The sequence below is a fragment of the Drosophila obscura genome, unplaced genomic scaffold, assembly GCF_018151105.1.
Source record: "Drosophila obscura isolate BZ-5 IFL unplaced genomic scaffold, ASM1815110v1 contig_186, whole genome shotgun sequence".
In the NCBI taxonomy this organism is placed as follows: domain Eukaryota; kingdom Metazoa; phylum Arthropoda; class Insecta; order Diptera; family Drosophilidae; genus Drosophila; species Drosophila obscura.
The window spans coordinates 4263234-4286748 of record NW_024542774.1 but is presented as its reverse complement, the minus strand read 5'-3'; the positions used below and the strand labels follow the sequence as shown (position 1 = coordinate 4286748).

The 23515-nt window shown below is 44.2% G+C and overlaps 4 protein-coding genes across 10 annotated transcripts; 2 read left to right on the top strand and 2 right to left on the bottom strand.

The window, feature by feature from the left end:
• Nucleotides 1–1666: 1666 nt before the first annotated feature.
• LOC111077869 lies at nt 1667–2878 on the bottom strand. Its single transcript, XM_022372328.2, has one exon. The coding sequence runs from the start codon at nt 2873–2875 to the stop codon at nt 1718–1720; it is 1158 nt and encodes a 385-aa protein (XP_022228020.2). The 5' UTR covers nt 2876–2878; the 3' UTR covers nt 1667–1717.
• A 385-nt stretch (nt 2879–3263) lies between these two features.
• On the bottom strand, nt 3264–4474 carry LOC111077853 (grpE protein homolog, mitochondrial). Its single transcript, XM_022372309.2, has 3 exons — nt 4286–4474; nt 3861–4191; nt 3264–3795 (listed from the first exon to the last, which is right to left on the bottom strand). The coding sequence occupies exons 1-3, from the start codon at nt 4369–4371 to the stop codon at nt 3535–3537; spliced, it is 678 nt and encodes a 225-aa protein (XP_022228001.1). The 5' UTR covers nt 4372–4474; the 3' UTR covers nt 3264–3534.
• Nucleotides 4475–5005: 531 nt separating this feature from the next.
• LOC111077850 (NAD kinase) lies at nt 5006–9670 on the top strand. Of its 4 annotated transcripts, none has more exons than XM_022372304.2 (4): nt 5006–5202; nt 8159–8476; nt 8540–9113; nt 9173–9670. In XM_022372304.2, the coding sequence occupies exons 1-4, from the start codon at nt 5021–5023 to the stop codon at nt 9458–9460; spliced, it is 1362 nt and encodes a 453-aa protein (XP_022227996.1). In that variant the 5' UTR covers nt 5006–5020; the 3' UTR covers nt 9461–9670. The 4 variants fall into 4 exon arrangements, with proteins under 4 accessions (XP_022227996.1, XP_022227995.2, XP_022227994.1 ...); XM_022372303.2 differs by lacking the exon at nt 5006–5202 and adding an exon at nt 5956–6280; XM_022372302.2 differs by lacking the exon at nt 5006–5202 and adding an exon at nt 7065–7486.
• Nucleotides 9671–12123: 2453 nt separating this feature from the next.
• On the top strand, nt 12124–20011 carry LOC111077849 (NAD kinase). Of its 4 annotated transcripts, XM_022372298.2 has the most exons (5): nt 13179–13412; nt 15060–15490; nt 18190–18567; nt 18631–19297; nt 19358–20011. In XM_022372298.2, the coding sequence occupies exons 2-5, from the start codon at nt 15165–15167 to the stop codon at nt 19643–19645; spliced, it is 1659 nt and encodes a 552-aa protein (XP_022227990.2). In that variant the 5' UTR covers nt 13179–13412; nt 15060–15164; the 3' UTR covers nt 19646–20011. The 4 variants fall into 4 exon arrangements, with proteins under 4 accessions (XP_022227991.2, XP_022227990.2, XP_022227992.2 ...); XM_022372299.2 differs by lacking the exons at nt 13179–13412; nt 15060–15490 and adding an exon at nt 12124–12625; XM_022372300.2 differs by lacking the exons at nt 13179–13412; nt 15060–15490 and adding an exon at nt 16543–16646.
• The last annotated feature ends 3504 nt before the right edge of the window (nt 20012–23515 follow it).

Here is a 23515-nt window from a genome sequence, read left to right as displayed (position 1 = left end):
TGGAATAAAGATTCATTGTTGCGTCATTCCATACGCGTTCCCGTATGATACATTTGATTTGTATGGGAAAAATTTCAGCAACATGGGGAAATGAAGTAGCAGCATTGTTGTGCAACTTTGGCACGGAATGAGCAACAATCTGCATACCTTGGGAAAATGGATATTATGGACTTGAGATATTGTTTGAATTTTCAGGCTCTAATTAATGCAAAAACTACTCAGTCTCTGTTCTTAAGATTTTAACAAAGTTTTTCAGCTTACGACTACCAATAATAGGTATCAGAACCGGGATATATGTATTTATAACACACAAACATGTGCATTAATATGTAAAAAACATGTCAATCTAGGATAAAATCATAAATAATGTTTCAATGGAGCTTGGAACAAAACATTTAACACCAATTAAAAGAAATAAGGTATACAAAAGTACATACGCATAGAAGATACTTGGTTGACCAGCAACACTGACGTAACATTTAGTCAAAATTTAAGTTTTATGCTTTGGCCGTTTTTGTTTGAACCTTAATATGTAAACAACACAATGAAAAAGAGTTCTAAAAACTAACCAATCCTGAACAAAATTTATGTATCTATCGGATAAAATTATTTGTTTACGGCTGAGAGGGCCAACTATCTAGTAATATTAAACTGAATATCAAAATTGACGAATTACATATCACAAAATATCACGGTATGGCAGCCCGCAGCAACTACGAATTGCACGAGTCTGGCAACGCCACAAAACGACGACAAATTCGTTTTATGCTGTTTTTGTTTGAACCTTAATATGTAAATAATCCAATAAAAAGGACTTCTGAAAACTTGCCAATCTCTTAAAAAATTTATGTATCTATCGGATAAAATTATTTGTTTAGGGCTGAGAGTCCCAGCTAGCTGGTAATATTAAACGGAATATCAATATCGAGGAATATCAACGTCGAATGTTTTGAAAAAACAATCGATACTATCGTGATAGTATCGGGCTGAAATAATTATTAAAAAACCATTGAAACCTTTTAGGAACTTGTCCATTGTAAAAATTAGATGCCACCTGTCGATTTTTTTACAAATTTTTCTTCGTATTTTATAGCAGCCAATCCAAACATATCAAAAGCGCAACGACTGTAGCTCGATACTATCATGATAGTCTCAAAACCGTCGATAGTAGAGGCCATCAGTAAAATATCGATACTATCGATAGTGCCCTCTATCATCCACGTTTGAAATATAATTTTCACTTAAATTCAAAAAGCGTCTGCGTTCGGTTCATTTTTTGCATTGCTTAAGCATTGTATATTTTATATAAAGAAACACGTGCTGTCCTATGCACGCTCGTTTGCTCAAACCCAGAGCTAACGAGTGCTATTTTAAAGGACAAAGAGAAAACCAAACGACAAAATTACCAAAAGTGTCAGCCTTGTTATTTCGGCTTTACACTTATATTAAATTGTCGGACACGAATGATTTATGTAACCCCGAACCGCGTGGCGCCCGAAAACAGTGAAACTGTGGCCTGATCTACACTCAGGCCATAGTTATGCTCGCATCGCCAATATAATAGTAGGCAGCATTTAATAATGTATTGGTTCCCAATGACTCCAAGCCCCTGCATTTTGAGGTGTTCGCCACAACGTGACTCCATTAACTTGAGTGGGGTTATGTAGAAGATTTTATTTTCTTTAATGATAGCCTTAAACTAATGTACACGTGAGCCCTATTTTAATGTCTGGGCCGATTCGAGCAGGCGCTTCAGCTCCTCGTTTTGGGACAGGGCCCGCTTGACGGCCATGAAGATCTGGGAGTCCATTGCTCGCGTCTGGTCCTGACTAAGGCCCAGCGAGCTCACCCGCTTGGCCAACTGCGCAAGTTTGGGCTGTTGCTGCAGGAAGCGATCCAGGACCTGGGGGGAGATGTTCGCCATTTCAGCCAGTTGCTGCACATGTGGGGCCACAGGAGGAGATTGCATCTCGGCCTCTATGTGCTTGGGCGTGTTCAAGTGCGGCACCTTGTCTGGCCTGGGTGCCGCCGTCGTGCTGGTCACTTCAGTTGGCTTCGCAGGCAGCATCACAGGTCGCAGTGGAATGGGATAGTGATAGGGTAGGGGCTGACGCACAAGAAGCGGACGCATACGGGCCACGCCTGTTGGCGCCACAAACACGGGCTTGAACGACATGGCAGCAGGCATGGGTTTCCTTGTGGTCGTGGTGGTGGTCTCCGACCAGAGGCTGTACTGCTTCATAAAGTCGCCGAAGCGTTGGAGAAGGCTGCCCTGCATCTCGGGTGTTTTGGTGGTTGTGGTGGCACTGCTCGACGTCTCCAGCCTTGGCCGCTCATCAAAGTCTGCTTCGACATCTGCATTGTCCATGGCGTTGTCATCATCGCCTGCGTCGTCATCATCATCCACACTGTCCGGCACATCTTCGGATAGCTCATAGTCCAGCGTCTCCAGGTACTCCTTCATCAAGGCAATACCCCCTTCATTGGAGGTCAGCGAACGGATGTAGTCGATGGTTTCACTGTTGCTGCGCGTGCCAATCAACTGTCCGAGCTCGCTTATGCTCGGCAGCACCTTCAGGCCCAGCTTAGTTCGGGCAATCTCGAGCAAATCACTCGGGTACTCTGTATTGGTTGGAACAGGAGCAAACGTTGTGGTCGATGTGGCTTGAACACCTGGCTTGATCAGCTTGTAGACAGGGAAATTGTAGTACAAAGCATTCTGCAGCTTGGAGTCCAGTTTCGAGGGCAACTTTCTTCCCGCATCCACTATGACTGCACTATCCTGGCCATAGAACTTTGGCATCAGGGCCACTCGGGCATTGATGCACTGCAGCAGGGCCAGAGGCCAGAGGAAACGCACCAGCAGACCAAACATTCTGCTCACTTCAAAGGTCAAAGGACAACTAACACAGATCTGCTCATAAGACATTTCGAAGTAGACTTTGAACCATTAAACAAATCTTGTTTAATTTCATGGAAGTCTCTTCAAGGGTTTCCATGAATTCTCGAGAACGTGCTGAATCTACCTGCTGTGCCATAGAAAATCTCACATTTCCATTGAATTTTCCACCTACGCGACGCGAAGGAATGCGTTTGCTTTTGTTTGTTACTTGTTCTACCTGCAATATTTACAAAAGAAATGGTTTTCAAGATGGTTTCGATTCGGGTTGGGTTTCTGTTCTAGGAGAGTTTGAGAAAATCAGAAAAACCAAAGAAAGAAGATAGTTGGTTGGGAATACCCGCATCAAGCAAATCTCGGATTCTTTCAACTAAAACATGTTTTTATTATCGTAATTAAACCTTAAATTGGAACACTCGATGGCTACGTGTGTGGTAAAAATCTGTAGCCATCAAGTCCAGTCATCGATCACTTAGCTTAGCCACTAGGAGGAATTCTAAATTCTCAAGCGATTTACGTACAGGAATTTTGCAGGATAAAACAAATTGCAAACAATGGAGACTATGTATGTAAACGCTTCTTGCTTTGGGGGCGGGGGATGCACAAAATATGGACATGGGTGGGAAAACTAGCTATCAACACTTCGATACACCCACTAGGGCAGGGCGTATGCAACGCTCGTGCAGTTTGTAGCCCAATTTGGTAACCTCCACCACGGTGTTGGCCTCAACGGTCTTGTCCTCCTTCTGGAACAGAGCCTCGTGCAGATTGGGATCAAACTTCTGGTTGATTGGGTCCACAGCTTCCAGACCGTGACGCTTGAACACCTGCAGCAACGAGGCGCGCGTCATGGAGAGACCCTCATAAAGGCTCTTCAGATCGGCATTGGCAGCAAGCTGTAAATGAAGGCGCATGTTAGACTCGATTACTTTACGATGCCATACGGCGGCACACGGCATACCTTGTCCTTGGGCACTGCCTGTGTGGCGTGGCCGAGCGTGTCGGCGACCTCCAGCAGATCCTTGCAGAAGCTCTGGATGCCGAAAATCTTCGCATCACTGATCTGCTTGTTCAGACGCGTGCGCATGTTCTCGCTCTCAGCCAGGGCGCGCTTATACTTGTCCATCAGTTCAGCTTTCTGCTCCTTGCTGTCGGCCAACTCTTTTGTAAGACGTTCAACGTCCGGGGAGACTGCTTTTTGATCTGCACCAGCGGCAGCCGCCTCCTCCGGCTGCTTCTCGGTGCTGTAGAGGCGTCCATGGGCCAGGGCTGTGGTGGCCTGACGCAAGCAGCTATAGCAAACGGGCCAAATCGCGATAAGATGTTATTGCCGACGAACGTGCGTTCATTACGTCACAAAAAAGAGGAAGAATGCGGCAAACTTACCTTGAATTGCGTGCACTGGCCACGGCCTTGAATTGGCTCAAGCTGCGGCCAAAGACAAGCATGGATAATCCGGCTCTCGATGTCATTTTGAGTGTATTTTGTGTTTTTTATTAGTGTATTTTAAAAAAAACTTGAATTACTTTCCACCGGAACTAGTTGAGTCGGAGCCGGAACAATCGGCCTGCTTTTTAAAGTGACCAACTTCTTGAATGTAAAAACTGGCAGTGGTTCGAAGTGTGGCCAAACTGTGGTCACAGATGGCGCCAGTGTGTAAAATATTCAAATTGCGAACCGTTTTAAATCATGCAATGATTTTTTTTTTTTGATTAGCGTTGCCTTTAGGAATCTATTATTTAGAGTCGGCACGCCTTCGGCGGCGGAGAGCAATTAATGTACGCATTGTTTATACATCTTTTAGCCTGGACACGCCCAGGAGGCCGCCAAAATATAGCTTGTTTTGTAAAAGTTGCTCTAAATATGCAAATTGCCCCAGCTCCCGGCACTTTCGGCTGTTGCCCAGGGCACTTAATGAATTCAAGTACGAGTGGGGCGGACTCAGCATCTTATTCAACTTCTACTCTCGAATATGTACAAACATTATTACATATGCGCATGCATTGTATATGTATATTTTGGAAAGCCAGGTATGAGAAGGCATTTAGTTTCATTTCGGCACCGAATCAGAGCGGTTGTCCACATACTTGGTTGGTTTAGTGAACACGGCTTGAGCTTGAAATGCGTGAGGAGGATTTGGAGCTGGCCCGCAAAATGGTGGCCAATTTAATTTCCCCATCCACGTCCGTGGAGGACGACGATGATGAAGGGGCGACAGCAGCGGCGGCAACATCGCCAGGGAATTCACCGCAACCCTTGAGGAGACGCGTCTTAGACCTGAGTGAGAGGCGTAAGCAGTTTCGGTGAGTGTGTTAGTTTGTGCACAATAGCAGTGGCTATAAATAAACATAAGCACAAGAAAGATGCTAATACATTTCTTTTGGGCTAAAAATAAACAACGCATTCACGTGCCTCCTTAAATTTGCATATCCGCAGCTTATTTTAATTTTCCAAAACTGAATGGAAACCCCTTTTGTCAATGGAGTAATTTCCAAAATATCTTGTATGTACATACATACATGCATATAGAATAATTTATTTCGAGTTTAAAAAGCGCGCCTTCTCCAACGTTATCCAGCACTGAGTAAACACGTACGTTTTATGCTTCTTAGAATTCGTTCAAAACTTTTTTTATTGAAAATCCAATAAAAAGGGAGTCCATAAAACAAGCTGGATTGTAGCCAATCGATGCATCTTTCGAATAAAATTACATATTCAGTGCTAAGAATCTTAGCTAGCTAGTAATATTAAACTGAATATCAAAATCATGGAATACGATTTCAATCAATAAAATAGAACGTTATCCCATTGTCGACCAGGGGGGTATTTAATATTTCCACGAAATGTATGTAACTCTAACATATTTTACGCATTACAGGTGAAAGATGTCGGTAGTCATTTTTGTTTTGTAAGTAAAGAGGAGGATGGAGCTACAAGGAGCCTTTACAAACAATATTATTTTCCGCGGTTTAACAAAGGGTGCTCAACTTTTTAAATAGAGGGGTGTTAAGTGGGTTAAGTCTCGTTTCATCGCCGGATTTTGGCCGGATGTATCGTTATCGCGCCGGTCACGTTACGTCTTTTATATTTGTGTTTTTGTGTTAAAACAACTGTGATAACTGCTGTGCGCGAGCACAAATGTGGCTCTAAATTCGTCTCGAATTGCTTGCTGCCAAAGAAGATGTCCGCCCCACCGACGCCAGCAGCGGCGGGGGACAGTCCGAAGCAGACACTGCCATGCCCCATTCCGGACGCTGTGGATGGGGAGTGCGAGGCTCATCTGTTGCATGCCACAGACTCGGTCGCAGCGACACCGGAGGCGGCTTCTTCGGCGCCCGGCCTGGGTGGGGGGCATGGGCATATGACCAGCAGCTGGTGGTGGTAAGGTCTTATCATCTGCCTGCATTTGCATGCATCTCCACACGGTTCTTATCTAGGTTGAACGTGCTGTCTTGAACTCCCGAGACTCCTCCCCTAATGGATCTGTTTATTCAATTCCCCTTCAAATTGGAAAGTGTTTAGTTATATTTTATTGATTTGATATTTCTAGACATCGTTCGATCAACGCGGTCTAAATTTGGCAATTGATTCGTATGGAAGCGGCTGGTCTGTGTTATCAATTGATTATGATTAATTGCTAGCCAAGGCCGCTTCCACGCATGCGCATGGCCAAAGGCACACGCACACGAACACTGCCCTGCCATCAGCTGTTTCGAGCGCCGCCCTGGCATGGCATTCCATGCGACAAACAAACCAAACACAAACCCTGTGCAGCAGTTTTTCAGTTGTCGCTCGACAACGCGATCGCCCGGTGTTGCCTCTTGCCTCTGCTCTAGTGGTTATTGCGTCAATTTTTCCGGCCAGCTGTGTGAAGTAATCAAGTCGAGAGAAAACTCGCAAGAAAACTGTCACCGTGACAACGAAAAACAAAAGAGCAAGCAAGCGAATTGCTTTTTGAATCGCCGCCTAAATGCATTTCTGATTACCCGTTTTTTCAACGCTGATAAAACACTTTCTCTTTTGCCGTTTAACATTACACATTATCGCTGCTCCGTAGTGTACACACGTTGACACACTTCTGGTCATACAATATTTTGGTGTCTCATCAATCTCAGACTTCACGTGAATACTTTTGTTTGTCTGCGTGGGTGTGATATAACGAGGTCCATATTGAAAACAAATTTAACCTTGGGCCCTTTTAAAGAACTCCAGGTGGTCTGACTGCATTCCAAAATACTCGTACAAACGGAACTGCCGTTCGTCGTCAGATATGGCCTGTCTTTCGGACATTGATTTGGCCACCCTGCATGAGCATCGGCTAGAGCAGCGCTGGCACTATGGCCTCGCGAATCATTCCAACTATCATCATGATCATCACTATCACCAGGACGGGTTCAGTGCCATGACGCGACTTTGCCTGGAGCGTAGTCTGCATAAACAAAACACTGACCCGAGAAAAATGAACAGTGATTTGAATGGCAATAGCCTAAATGCATTTGCCTCGTCTGGCGGCGGCGCTGATAAATCTGATCTGGGCAACAACTGCTTTGCCTCAGGTATGCAACGGCGACGCTCCGGCACATGGCCGTAAGTCCAGCACACATTTTCTAGTTGATAAGAAGAGTGAACTAGAATATGTAATATGACTCAGTGCTAGAGCTGCACCCAAACTTTATTCGATCGGATCACCTACAGTCACCTACTACAATGTAATTGTAGTTCTTCGATTTTCGTAGAATTTTACATTAAGAAAGGTCTGGTCTGTGAATGGTCATATTCTACCATGAAAGCTTAACTCTTGTTCGTTAACATTGCACAAGAAAGCACTCTCTGACATAATTTTCACTCTCTCGCTCTTCTCTTTCTCTCTCTGCCTTCTTTAGGGCCTCCATTTGCATTCAAGTGCATTTACCGTCGTAGAAGATTAGTAATTGTCTTGCATAGCGTAGCATAGAGAACCCGTAAAAAAGTGAATTTATTTAACAATACATAATATTACACACACTAAAGCATGTTTCCAATTAGAGCCGATCAGTCTACGAATTCAGGGTCATTGTTTCCCCAGCATAGCTCCTTGAGCATTGAGGAGTTTAATAATTTGGTCTGGGAGCAAGTCAGTGATTGCAACAACAACTGCATTCGGGGAGATCCAAGGGAAAAGGTGCTAAGAGCGCATCGCATTCTTCGGTCTGCCCTTCGATTTATATATTTAATTATTATTATAGCAGAATAATAATTAATTTTATCTTACCATTTCAGGCGCACCCGGAGCTTGAATGCCCCATCGCCCTTCCAGCAATTCGGACCATGTGGACGCATCATGAAAAACTCCGCCATGGTGATGCAGATCCAGGACCCGGCCAGCCAGCGCCTGACCTGGTACAAGCCACCGCTCACAGTGCTGGTGATCAAGAAAGTCAGCGATGCCTCGGTGCTGGCGCCGTTCGTCCAGCTGGTGGACTGGCTGCTGCAGGAGAAGAACATGGTGGTGTGGGTGGAATCGGCGGTGCTGGAGGATGCCCACCTCAATGAGGATGCCAAGTTCAAGGCCATTAGGGATAAGTTGGTCACGTTCAAGTGAGTATACATGGCTTATGCATCGAGATTAATCCATTCTAATTGCTATTCTCTGCCCGACAGGGATGGTCGCGATGACCTGACCGATCGCATTGATTTTATTGTCTGCCTCGGAGGGGACGGCACCTTGCTGTACGCCTCCCAGCTGTTCCAGCAATCGGTGCCGCCTGTGATGGCATTCCACTTGGGCTCACTGGGCTTTCTCACACCCTTTCGATTCGACAATTTTGAAGAGCAACTTACCAGCGTCTTGGAGGGTCATGCTGCACTGACACTGCGCAGCCGCCTTCGCTGCGTGATGCATCGAAAGGGTGACAAAAGGCAGGAGGCCAAAATGGAGGCCAACGCAGATGCAAGACCTGCTGCCAACAGCATCCTCGTGCTAAACGAGGTGGTCATTGATCGCGGACCGTCGCCATATCTCAGCAATATTGATTTGTTCCTCGATGGCAAGTACATTACCTCCGTGCAGGGCGATGGCCTGATTGTGTCGACTCCGACTGGAAGCACAGCGTATGCGGCAGCAGCTGGTGCCTCCATGATCCACCCCTCCGTGCCAGCCATTATGGTAACTCCCATTTGCCCGCATTCGCTAAGCTTCAGGCCCATTGTGGTGCCTGCGGGTGTGGAACTGAAGGTGAGTAAATGGTTACTTTTCCATTGTACCAATTCTATTTCATCGACTATTCCCCGTAGGTGTCCGTTTCGCCTGAAAGTCGCAACACTTCGTGGGTCAGCTTTGACGGGCGCAACCGTCAGGAACTGTTCCATGGCGACAGCCTGCGTGTGACCACCTCCATCTATCCTGTGCCCTGTATATGTGCTCAGGATCAGATCTCCGATTGGTTTGCATCCCTCGCCGATGGCCTCCATTGGAATGTGCGCAAGCGTCAGAAGTGCCTCGACGAGCTGTCAGACCTGACGGCATCCGGCTCCGAGGACACGCTGGACGAGATGGAAAATATGAAATTGTATGATATTTAGTACGTAAGTCTCTGTTGGCAATCGTATCCGTGGGCTAAGCTCCACGACTGGCTTTTAGTTTTAGTCGAGCCTTGCAATCGCTTCAATGTAATTCGAATATCTGTAAAGTCGTTTCATAGTCTGTAATGTCGTAGAATTAGCATATTTGCCGATTATACTCGTATTTACAATATATTATGAGCCAATTATTTGGCCAACTTTTCTCAAAGGTATATTAAGGCTTATGGCTGCGTTTTGTAGATGGTACGTGCACTGATGTTCGTTTTGCAAGAGAAACACAAATACTCTGCCAAGATTTTATAGAGTGGAATACCGATTTAATTGTTATAGCTACACGCCCGCAACGAGCGTTGCCTTGCCTTTTTCCAATCAACTGAATGTATGAGTAAATTCTGTAGTTTAGCTTTGTACTCGATAGATATTTCGTATATAGACTCGTTTTGTGCCCCGTATGTCTGGCGTCTGGCCACTTGTTGCATCTTGCTCACCTCGTGTCTGTCTCTGCGGCTGCCGGCCGTGCCGTACCTTGCTTTAGTTGCTGGCACCACTGATACGCACTTGGGGCTGTCAAAAAAATTTGTTTGCGCTTATTTGCATAGAAAATGTGAATTGAAAGTGACTCCGCCGTCGCGTCAGTAAGACGACTGTTAGCCAGACGCGCCCTCAGGCCGTACAAGCTAGGCATTACCCGGCAAAGATTTTTTGCCATTGTTCGTGTTGTGCGATGTGTTGTGTTCGATGTTGTGTTTTTGCCTTTTTTGTGAGCTGAATTCAAGGTGTGCGAATCTGTTCGCGTGTGCGTGCGGCAGGTGTGCGGTGCGTGCTTATCTAGTCATATGAGATTCACGAAATCTAGCTATAGTCGACTCTGAGCGTTTCCATCGTGCGGTTGTGAGTTAGTTTGCAGTGAGAATTGGAGAAAATGAATCCAGAAGATATACACCGAGCCCGACAAATGGTCAACGTGGAGGCGACACAGCCCCTAGGCTCCCCTGTGCCGTTGAGAAGGACGCTGGCTGCTAATTTGCTGGACAAGCGTACCCAGTTTCGGTAAGAAAATGAGCCCACACTCCCAGAATGTCCTTGAACAAGCAGTTATTCTCCGCTTTCAAATAATAACTGCTAGTGCTAAATCAATGAGCTTCTTGACATGCTTCTAAGCAGTCTGTTAATTCAAGCTGGCACCTATAAATGGAAATAAAGCCCAAAATCTTGTATTTGCTCCATAGATGCAGAGTATTAAACTCTCAGATTATGCTTTGGTCCGTCTTATATATATACACACACAAACCATATAGTATAGTTTGACTTAAGCTCTCTTTAGCAAGCAGTTTTCTTTTTCTGTTTTCAAACAGTAACTGCTAGTGCTATATCAATCAGTTTCTTTACATATTCCCTGATCCCTCTTGATTTTTGGTATATCGGCATATTTTTCGTGGTGACATTCACTCTTTTCCGTGGTGTGAGCCACATGTATCTTATGGGAAAAATAATGGAAGCTTTGTTAATAATTAATTAATTTATTACAAAAGTTGCCAATTGAGATTTGTCAGTATCTCCGTCGAAATGTACATAAATATGTAGTTAATAGTTGCAAATAGTAAGCGTGTAGATACCATGTGAAACATCGACTTTGACATCAAAATACCATTTTCAAATGACCGCCAAACTCCATTTAGCGCACAAAAAATACCGACATTTTTCGCTCTCAAATCGTTGTGGTTTTTCAAAATTTGCTCTCTTTTCCGAGGTGAAGAGAGCGGTGAATTCCCTAACTTTTCGTGGTGTGAGGCACCTGTTCTTAACGGGAACGCGTATGAAATGAAGATTCATTGTTGCGTCATTCCATTACGCGTTCCCGTAAGATACATTTGATTTGTATGGGAAAAATTTTAGCAACATGGGGAAATGAATAGGCAGCATTGTTCTGCAACTTTGGCAAGAAATGAGCAACAGATCTGAATACCTTGGGAAAATTGATATTATGGACTTGAGATATTGTTTGTAATTTCGTGCTCCAATTAATGTAGAACAATGTAGAAAAATGCAATATTAATGTTTCAATGGAGCTTGGAACAACACATTTAACATCAATTAAAGGAAATAAGGTACACAAAAGTCCATACGCATAGAAGAAACTTGGTTGCCCAGCAACAATGACGTCACAGTTAGTCAACATTTACGTTTTATGCTTTGGCCGTTTTTGTTTGAACCTTTTTATGTAAACAATGCAATAAAAAGGACTTTTGAAAACTAGCCAATCTTGTATAAAATTGATGTATCTATCGGATAAAATTATTTGTTTAGGGCTGAAAGGGCTCACTAGCTAATAATATTAAACTGAATATCAAAATCATGGAATACGATTTCAATCAATAAAATAGAACGTTAGCCCATTGTCGACCAGGGGGGTATTTAATATTTCCACGAAATGTATGTAACTCTAACATATTTTACGCATTACAGGTGAAAGATGTCGGTAGTCATTTTTGTTTTGTAAGTAAAGAGGAGGATGGAGCTACAAGGAGCATTTACAAACAATATTATTTTCTGCGGTTTATAAAAGGGTGCTCAACTTTTTAAATAGAGGGGTATTAAGTGGGTTAAGTCTCGATTGATCACCGGATTTTGGCCGGATGGTATTTTTTATCGTTATCGGTGCGGTCACAATGATAAAACAAAACAAAAATATGAATAATTTAGTGGAACAATAACAAAGGCAGTGCGGAAAAGCTGCAGCAAATCACTCCGAAAAGAGCAGCAGTGTAGGCGGGCCAGTTCAAAGTTTAAAACCAAAGGCAGGAGGTGAGCAGAGCAGGTGCTGCGCGTTTGTAGGTCAAACCTTCACATAGATACGCATTCACACGCATACATACATGCGCAGGACGGAACAAGTGATTTGAACAACATGACGTCCTCGTACAACATTATGATGTCCGCCGCCGCCTCGCCAGCTCAAACTGTGCCAAAGGCCAATTCCACAGCATCGGGGGGAGTTGGGTCAGGCAATTCCAATGGCGGCGGCGGCTCCTACTACGATGAGCACGAGAATCACCTGCTGCATGTGAACAGTGGGCGTCTCAGCAGTGCCGCGGCCTCCTCCGCGCCAGGCCCAGGCCTCACCAATGGGGGGGCTGGCAGCGATGCGGAAATGCGCTGGTGGTGGTAAGTGGACCTATAATTTTGGTACTCCACTGTAGTGCACTTGCCATTTACCTGTTAATCAATTAGTGTGTTTGCCGGAAAATGTTTTCGTTTTAAAGTGGAGTGGAGTGGAGTGGTCTACTCGGCACACACAAAGCCTCTGTTAAGCGACTGTAAACTGTCTGTCTCTGGTACTGTTATTGCCTTGTCAATGAGTTTATGACTTTCAGCACATTGAGGCTATAAGTCAATCAATTGATGCATTAAATCGAACATAGTATTTAAACGGGGGACTGCTCATTAATGATTTTACATAACAGTAAGTCTACAGAGCGCACCCATTTAGTTGTCTCTCAGTCAAAGGTTTATTTATTTAGGGTGAGGAGTCTTATTATAGATGATAGAGTACTGACTGGACATGGCCTCACCTTACGAATAGACCATGGATCAGGCACTCGATCGGTCGCGTGGCACAACGCTCAGCTGTTGCCCCAGCGATCATATACTTTATACTTTTATTTTCAAATCGGAATCGCACGAAAAATTTACAATTTAATCACCTTTTAGCGTCTCAGTTCAGTTTCGCATATTGACTGGACAGCACGGTTGTGTTCGCGCTCTCTCTCTCCCGATCTCGTTGGCACGATCACCCTCGGATCTCGCGCAACTTGAACGTCCAGCGATCTCTTTCGTTTCGGTCGTTTACCTGGTGGCGCTGGTCAGCTTTCAAGCTGCCTGCCCCTGTCTCTTCGGCTCCAATTCGCGTCTCATTTTGTGCTAAGAAGAAAATATAACAATTATATAACGTGTAATTAGAGTTATTTTTTTGTTGTCTAGCCCCAAAACTTGACTTGGCATTTGTTTGGCTCAGTCGCAGTTCCGTCCCACTTTCGGTTTCTAAATCAATCTCCCACCAGAACAATCGACACTATCTTCGCATTGTGGTTCCCGTTCACGTGTACCTATACCCCAATACGTTCCCGGCACGTTGCATCTAATGGGGGGGAAGGGAATTCTCTACGGGTTCCCTTCTCCATGTTCGATCTTGTCAATGATAATCTTAGTTACTAGTACTGCGCATTTGGTTGCTTGCTTGGCACTTTAAATTGATTAATTAATTTCGTTTTTCTTTGTGCAATAAATCACTTAAAATTCGCTTTATGCACTCGTCAATGTACATATGTATTTTGTCGGGTCTAAGGAGGGGGTGTGCCTTGTCTTAGTCTCCTTTGTTTATTTTACTCCAACAATTTCAATGATTTGTAATAATTTACTTGTTGCTTCCTGGTGGCAGTACAATTAGAAGACAAAGGGAACTATAGATCACGCGAGCCACTTATTAAGTGGCATGTTATATTTGTAATGATTTGATTCTTGTTATGCAATCTTTTCCGTGATCAAGTACTATCAAATGAAAGTTGGATTCGTTCAAATAAATCAAAATCAGTTATAGTCAAACCATATTGTTTTTAAAGACAAGCTTAACACATTAAACGATGGTGGCCTTCCTACCTTCTTAGCTTCAATGTCCCCTCAAGAGAATTGACCTCTGTTAATGAACTGTTAATGAGGCACTCTGAAAGTATTGTACACCACGGGTCACGATTTCAAGACTAATGGCCAGCGATACTGTTATGCCCAAGTGTGCTCTGAGCTTTTTAACAGTTTAATTGTGGGTTAAGTGAATGTTTTTCTAATTAAAAGGTTGTTGACCAACCCCATGATCAAAAAAAGAGAGCTTTAAATCTGTTTAATTATATGTACATTTAAGTAACTAAATTTTGTAGTTGTTTTTATACTTTAGCTTGTGCAACGTACGGACTGCAAATTGATTTATACTTGACATGCTTTTTGGGCTTAGCCCAGCTATAAATGTTGGCCAAGTCCGCTTCTGGCAGCTCCCTTCTGCTTCAGCGGAAGCTGGCTAACGACGCATTAAGCCTTGGCTCTTTCATCTTTCCCACTCTACAACCCTCTCTCTCTTTCTCTCTCTGGCTCTCTTTTTGATGGCTCTTTGTTGACATCAAAGCCGGAACTACGCCAAAGTCCGTTAGGTTGACCAAAAAAATTAATGAATAAACAACTATTTTATGGCCAATAACAAATTTATTTTGCACGAATTTCAACAGAAACCAAAAACCGGTTAGATATACTTAAATCCAGACACATTTAATATCGGATCGTTTATTTTTTTGTTTATCAACTTTTACCACGCGCCAAACGCTGAAGACCACCGATATCACCCGATATCATTAAAAATTCGTGGTACATTCTTGTGTTTGTGTTTGCTTTCTGGCTATTTGGCTAACCAAAACTGTTAACGCCTTTACAATAAGGGGAGCAAGGTCGATGTTGTTTACCGTTTTTGGCCAGCTCAGGGACTTTTTGAACGAGTAGGGGGACCCAGAAATGCCAAGTGAAATGGGAGCTTATATTTCAGTTTTTTTTTTGTCAGTTTATTGAACCAAAGAAAAATGTGCTAGAAAGAAACGTTGATTGCTTGATTGAGAAATCTCTGTGAATCGTAAAGTGATATAAAGAAAATCTGAAGCTTATAAATATGACGTGCCTTTCGGACATTGATCTGGCCACCCTGCACCAGCATCGTCTGGAGGAGCGCTTCAGTTATAAGCTGGCCTGGAGCGGCACGGCCCATCAGCAGACCCAATACAATGATCTACTGGTGCGGCACAATGCCTCCCTGAAGCGGCATAGAATCATCCAGCACAAGGCAAACAAGGCTACCAGTACCAAGCCAAGGGAACAAGGCGAAACCACAACAAACACGGCCAGTAATCAGGATAGCCAGCTGACCAAGTCCGAGGACGAGCATGACGATGGCTACTTCGATTCATCGACCCGACGCAGGCGTAGTGGTACCTGGCCGTAAGTACTTCGCTGCTCGAACCCACCCCAGCCCAAGCGATTCGATAACCCCTGAACGTCTGACAACAACACAACCCAAATAACAAATGTGGCAATGTTATCAGGACATCGGACATTTGTTTGGGGCATGCTCTGATAGGAGGGGCGGCTGTCTGACTCCCCAATCAAGTGTTACCTTGCTGTTTGCCCTTATCGCGTCGAATAAGGCGTAAACGGCGTTGTATGCATTCAGGCGCTTGGCTTATCAATTGTTTACTCAGATGACAAAGTAATAGCTTATTTTAGTAGATAGTACGAATGCATAATCAGAAAATTTATTATTGAATTTTCACATGTCAGCATGATGAACACCAAAAATGCGTATGCAAAGATCTTAGTACACCACTATAGTGGCCTGTTCTCAAATCGAAAAAGTGTTTTAGAAGTCCTTGACCTTTTTGCATAGTTGAGTGCTTGCAGCGCGTTTTTTATTTTTATCTATAGTTTATTTTGGACAAATATAAAAAAAAAAAACACGTTTTTAACACCTTCTCTATTGGCGCCGTCCGTTAATTTATGGTTATCTGATATGTGTGTAGGTTTTCTCTTCAGCTACCATTTCTGAACGATTTGTTTTGAAGAACCTGAGACACTGACGCGACGCCGTGGCTGAGTGCCAGTTAAACTTTTTGGAATCGGTGCCAGTTTGTGCTTGGCGCGATTCATGAAACAACAACAAATTAATAAATTAAAATACATATATTCAGAAAAACAAAAAATTAGTGACTGACGCGGTTCGTGACCACTTCGGCGGGCCGTATTCCAAAGGTTTGCATCGGCCAGGTCAGGCAGTTCAAGCCCCATTTGCATGGCCTGTCTGGTTCGGATTCGATTATACTACCTATAGACTCGTTAATGCCAGAGGGAAGTAGAGAACGAATTTGAGGTGTTCGTAAACCCCTTTTACAACAAATAAACGATGGCTGTGCATTTAAGTTTTGTCATGCTGGCGTCGTCGTTGAAGTTCTTTCCTGTACGAGTACATAGTACATGTGTACCTACAATATCTATTATATTGGGCACTTGGTTGTGATTCGTACTTGGCCTTTAGTTTAGTTCCAATCAAGCGGCGGTCGAGCAAGTGCAGTTAAGGAGCGTTCATTGTCAAAAATGTCGCGTAAGTATTGTCCAACTGGGAAGCCGGTGGATGAATGTGAATTTCCTGTGAAATAATTATCGTACGGCGTGAATGTGGGAAACAAGATCATGATTTGTTCTGCAATTTATCAGAAATTGTGCGTCACTGGATTACATCTCCTTACAACCACTTGGGTATTGTTCAGCCTTGGCTGCGGTTGAACACAGATACAAAGGGAAAAAGTGGATAAAACCTTAAAATATTACTCATTCCCTTAAATAAAATTCTACTACTATTTTTTAAAAATTAATTTAATAAAGTGTAGTATGTGTAGTAGTGTATAGTGTATATAACCATTTTGAAATCTAAGGATAACTGGACTTATCTGTCCCACTGTGCGACTTATGCTGCTGCAATTCAGCATAGCCTAGCTTATGGCTCATATCGATGTTCTCTCTCTCTCTCTCTGTCTCGTCTGGCTCTTCTCGATTCGCTCATCTTTGGATGAGTCAGCGCAAACATGTCTCAGATCGCATTAGCACATCAATCAAACCCAACCCGTTATTATTCGATGCTTTGAGGGTCCACCCACCTACACACACACACGCACACACACACACACACACGAGCACAAACAGACACACACCACTCAAGAGTCAAACGAAACGTTTAAAGTTCAGCATGAGCAAGGTGTGTTAACATTGGGTGAGGCATACAAACGAACATACCCGCTCTTTTAGTTTCCTGTACTCTTTGCCGCTCTCTCTCGCTCTCTCGGAGACACTATCACCCCATAGACTAGGAATGCATGCAATTCTCATAAATGTCACGTGCGAAGATGCATTGGGCGGTTTATGGAAAAGATGACAGGGCACTGCTCTTTTAGAGGGCCAGCTCCATGGATTCCAGAGGAGCGTTCTCTGGGAAATGCCTCACTTTATATTAATACATCTTGGGCTGGCTCTCTTGGTACTATCTCTCTCCCGAACACTCTCGGTTAGCATGTGCAATTCCTGTTTGTTTGCGTCTGAGAGATTCAACAAGTTTATTTGCGGTGGGGTCTCCCCCGCCTTGGTCTTGCCACTGCCACTGACGCTGCTGGTGTTGTTGTAACGAAAACAAATATAATAAAAATACGTTGTATACCTTTATTTTGTTGTTTTCGAACACAAAAATCGGCCGGCCAGTGATTTTGTAACCTTCGCACGAGCCACAACGTCGACCGAAGCACAAATTCCAGCAAGTTTTTTCTCCGTTTCCATCGTTTCGCGTTTTCTTTGTGTGGAATCGTACAAAAAAGATCGAAAACTACTCATAGTTGAGAGGAATAGGGCGTGACCATCCAAATATTGGCCCCTCTAGCGATACTTACACCAAATGCAGCATCAAAAGCTGCGACTCGCGGCGACCTTGCAACGTCAGAGTTCTCTGAGTGCAGCAGTAGCCGATGAGGCGGCCGAAGACCAAATGCAACAAGTGTACCAAGTGGCTCCCGACCCGCGGATTCTGAGGTCCCGGCCCCAGCTCTGAATCTCCTCTCCAACTGGCACTAAATATCTGTATTCTCTCAATATCCTTTCAGGCGCACCCGGAGCTTGAATGCCCCGTCGCCCTTCCAGCAGTTCGGACCATGTGGACGCATTATGAAAAACTCCGCCATGGTGATGCAGATTCAAGATCCGGCCAGCCAGCGCCTGACCTGGTACAAGCCACCGCTCACTGTGCTGGTGATCAAGAAGAAGGACTCTCAGGTGCTTCTGCCATTTGTACAGCTGGTGGAGTGGCTGGTGCAGGAAAAGCACATGGTTGTGTGGGTGGAGTCCGCCGTGCTGGAGGATAAGTTGCTGCGTGACGATGTCAAGCTGGAGAACGAGAGCGCCAAGTTCCGGCAGGTGCACGGAGACTACTGTGGCGTGCGTGAGCGCTTTCTGGCCCTGCGCGAGAAACTGGTGACCTTCAAGTAAGTCCGAAACTTAATTGACCCCCAGCTGGTGCTCAATTCTAACTGGTTTTTCTCTTACAGGGATGGTCGCGATGATCTAACCGATCGCATCGACTTTATTGTCTGCCTCGGAGGGGACGGAACCTTGCTGTACGCCTCCCAGCTGTTCCAGCAGTCGGTGCCGCCCGTGATGGCCTTCTATCTTGGCTCACTGGGCTTTCTTACGCCCTTCCAGTGTGATAACTTTCAGGAGCAGGTGACCAATGTGCTGGAAGGTCACGCTGCCCTCACCCTGCGCAGCCGCCTACGCTGCTCCATCCACCGTAAGGGCGAGCGACGCAAGGAGTCGCTCCTTCAGCCAGCTGGCAGCAACCTACTGAAGCCAAGTCAGCATCGCCACCTCAACTATGTAGAGCTCAACAATGGACAATTCACTGGTGGCAATAACAATTACTGCAACCCGCACATGTCATCGAACAACAGCATTCTGGTGCTCAACGAGGTGGTGATCAATCGTGGCCCGTCGCCATATCTTAGCAACATCGATATATTCTTGGATGGCAAGTACATCACCTCCGTGCAGGGCGATGGCCTGATTGTGTCGACTCCGACCGGTAGCACAGCTTATGCGGCAGCAGCTGGTGCCTCCATGATCCATCCCTCCGTGCCGGCCATATTGGTGACACCCATCTGTCCGCACTCGCTGAGCTTCAGGCCCATTGTGGTGCCGGCTGGAGTGGAGCTGAGGGTGAGTCCTAACTAAATCCACTTTTCGATCGTGTAATATCGCTTTATTTGCTTACCCTAGATATCCATATCGCCGGACAGCCGCAACACCTCGCGCGTCTCCTTTGATGGACGCAACGACCAGGAACTGAACCATGGAGATAGCCTGCGGGTGACCACCTCCATCTATCCCGTTCCCAGCATTTGTTCTCAGGATCAGATCTCTGATTGGTTCGACTCCCTTGCTGAGGGTCTCCATTGGAATGTGCGCAAGCGCCAGAAGTGCCTCGATGAGTTGTCGGACCTCACGGCCTCCGGATCAGAGGATACTCTCGACGAGTTTGACAATCTGAAGATCTACGATGCGTAGACGCTCTTCTCTGGATGTTAGTGTGGCCAATTAGCTTAGTTCTAGAGCTAGTTTATAGGGTTTGCTGTGTGCAATTGTGTAGGCTAAGAAATGTAGCGAAAATACTCTATTGTAATATGTATATATACAAATACATAAGTCACCTGGTTGAGTTGAAATATTAAATGTTAATGGAAAATGATTGCAATGTTTGTTTAAGCTAGACAAATTTTTGTTGTTGCATGTGAAAAAATCCGCTTAGGCATAGCTATTAAGTTTTTATTATAACTCTTTAATCGGCGATGGTAAGAGTACTCCGAACTTAAGCAGAATCAAAATATCTGTACAATTCGATGAATGTAATAAAAATTGTATTATTTACTGAAAGCGCCACAAAATCCATTCCTCTGCAATTGTTTACTCTCTGAAGCAACAGCACAATGAAATTCCAATTAATTAGATGAGCAATGGATAAAACCAAAACGGAGTCAATCGACACGGACACTTGTCGTGAAAAGGCACTTAAAGAGTCCGACCAGGGGCTTCGAAACGACCAGTCTCTGGATGATGGATGAATGGACCAGAGGCACTCCTTCCTCCTTCACTCCTTCACCCTTAAGAATTGTATCGTTCACATTCCTTTTGGTAGGAAAATTGTTCAAGGGGTCATAATTTTGAATTGATGTGTTCTTTCGATAGAATCACAAGCCTTTTAATTGAGTATTCTACATCCTCTTTTTCACTGCTCCTTGAAATGTCTTCAATTTTATAAGATGTATCGTTAAAAACACTTTGTTCTTTTGCCTATGTGGAGTTATCTGGCCAAGGTAAAGAATATTTTTACTCGGATATATGCCATACCATATGTACTGTTACTATTGCAAACTGTTCCAGAGGTACAGCGATACAAAAATTATCACTTCTGGTACATTTTGGAGCTCGGATTGTAAATGATTTTAATATGATTATGGCCGATTTGTCCCTGCCCCTGCCTATGCTACAGGCCGCAAAACCCTATGCGACAATTGTTTAAGTGCCAGAGCCGCGCCATAAATCAAAAGCATAAAATAAAAGCCAACTGCCATAAATGTGGCTAGAAGTGTTCTATGCTCGCTGCCATTGCCTCCCTCTCTCTCTTTCACCCTCTCTCCAGCTTTCCGGATGCGTGTGTACGTGCCCAGTACGTTCATTATCAATTTTCACGCTCGTACAGCAGCTCTTTCCCGTTCCCCGCCACAATTGGCGTGCAACAAGTAGAGCCGAGCGAGGACCTCAGCATCCATCCGCTTCGTGCCCCATTCATCTGACTGGCGGATAAACGCATTGCGTATTATCCGACCCATCCGATTGGTTGACTTCGGCCACGCCCCGTGTATCCTTGCGCAGGACTCGTCTTCCGGCTCGTGCATAATGATGGGGGTCCTTGTCTGACAAGCGAAATAAATGGCATAAAGCATCAACTATATGTTAAATTAATTTTTCTTTTATTCACATTCTTTATCCTCTGTAATCCCACCTAATCGGGTCAAATTTAAAGCTTCATAGTTGCGGATTTGAGCTGTAAAAAGTTGAAAACGGCTAAAGATCCCCCAAGAGAATTAAATTAAATTAAAGAGAATCACTTAACAATCGCAACACCTTGAATTAAATTCTGAGCCTTTAATCAATCGATTCACAGCTTTACTTTCACTGGCAGCCAGCACCGAAGACCCCTTTTTCGTCCTTCCATTGACAGCATTGTCAGAGCCTTTTTCATTTAGCCGCAATAATATTTCAAAATATTTGCGGAATTTCTTAATGAAGTCGTGCTCATGCTTGGGCTAAGACACAAGCCAAGGGGAAAGGCCAACCCAACTATGCCAAAGCAGCGGCCGAAGTCGAAGCAGGAGCTGAAGATGAAGATGGTGTGGCACGTGTTGATATTCCAATTGAATGCCACCAAATATGCGGCACTCCATACACCCACACGCACAGAATACAACAACTTATCGTCATCTCATCGCAGTCCCATCCCTCTGCATAAAAATGAAAAATATTTCCCTCTCATGCCATGCATGGGTGACATTTGAACGTTGACTGGGGACACACTCGTAAATTTAAATAGATTTCGCAAATGCTAATGACAGCTTCAGCCTGTCCAGGGGTAGGTTGCTCCTGCTCTGCCTTTCAAACAAAAGGAAATTAAACATTTGCGGTCGAATGAATTTTCCCCGTTTTCTATCTGATTCATTCTGCTTTTCAGCTTTTTTGGTTTGGTGATAAAACTTGACCGCAAGCCAGAGATTGTCATCTGAATGACCCGCATATGTTGTATTGTCCTACTAGCCACATTTTTCATCGTCTTAGCCCCCAGCGAAGCCGAGTTAAGCTGTCATATGTGGCAAATTCAATTTGTCAGGCCCAACATTGTAAGAGACTTGAGGCTTTTAGCCCTGACCAGCTGCTCCTTTGCCTCTGCTCAATTTTAAGTCCTCTCCACGGCCCAAAACGCATTACATTCCTGTATTTACTGTATTATTTAATGCCATTAGTCCTGGTCGATTTCTAGTCCATTAACTTTGAAGTTATTTGGGCGACGCCACTTTAACACTTCAATGGAACTCTCCACCTTTTCCTGGCTCTATTGTTGATGCTTTTTTTCCTCGCAAAAGTTCCATACAATAGAAAGTGTTGGGATATCGATTTTATGAGCGAGTTCTTCCCCATTAATATTGGAGTTTTGTGTTCGCCGAAAGAACACCAAAGACGATTCACGTATTGCCTGTTGAATTATCCTTCAATTAAGGCCTCATGGGCTGGGAAATAAATACCTTACATAGCTGACACATCCAATAAAATGGTAATTAAAAAGCTCCTTCTTTTTATATATTAAAAAATTACAAAGTAGCTCAAAACAATTTAATCTGCATACATTTCCATAATATAATTTCGTTTAACTTGAGCGAATATCCAAAGCGATTTTGAGCTTTTTGAAGATGGTTTTCATCAAGGTTTCTCCCCCACATCCCATTTGACCAGTTCAGTTTCTGTTCAACAGGCCGACCTGTTTATATGTATGTAAGTATATTTTCATTGCCATTGACTCTTTCTTGCCTTGTTTCGCTTGGCCGTTGGCTTCTGCTGTGGATTCCAAGTTTTATATATCGACTTCTATATGCAAATTCGAGCCCTAGACGTGATCGCAGAATTCGACTCAGCCCCACAATCATCATCAATGACTATAAATATAACCGAGGCCGTCCTCTGCCTTTGTGGTCTGGTTCGGCCGCGGTGTCCAAGTCAGTCGCGTGTCGTTTTCCAATCGCTGCGGTCCGGTCCGGTGTGCTCCCTATCTCTGTCCCCAGTGTCAATCCCAATCTCAAGCTTCTGATCCGGCTAGCTGCATTAATTGACAGCACCTGTAACGGTATAATTATCGAGCTCATGAGTAAGTTGATTGATTGAAATTCATCTCGGTTGTCCATCAGGTGTCTGCGATATGTACATATGTACGCCTTGCTTGCTGTTGGTAAAAGGTTCTCCCGCCCGCATATTGGCGGAATCAAGGCAACAACACGTTCGCGTTCAGGCTTTAGCCTGCGGGCCCGATGCCCTAAAAGTATGCCACACACCTGTTACTCTTCGCAATAAAATAACAAGGGAGCATAAATTGTTAACCTTATTATGCTAAAACGATCACACCAAATTCGGAATCTGTTAATATTGTAAGTGAAGACCTATCTGAGACCTACATACATTTTAAATAAAAGCAAGTAATGCAAAAAAAAATGTGCGGAAGGTGCCGAAACTTATTCAAACATATTAGTTTGCTTTAATCAATTAAATTCAATTCAGAAGTATTAATAATTCTCCCAAAAGTGTCAATTTATTATTGATCTTTAAGCTGGCATT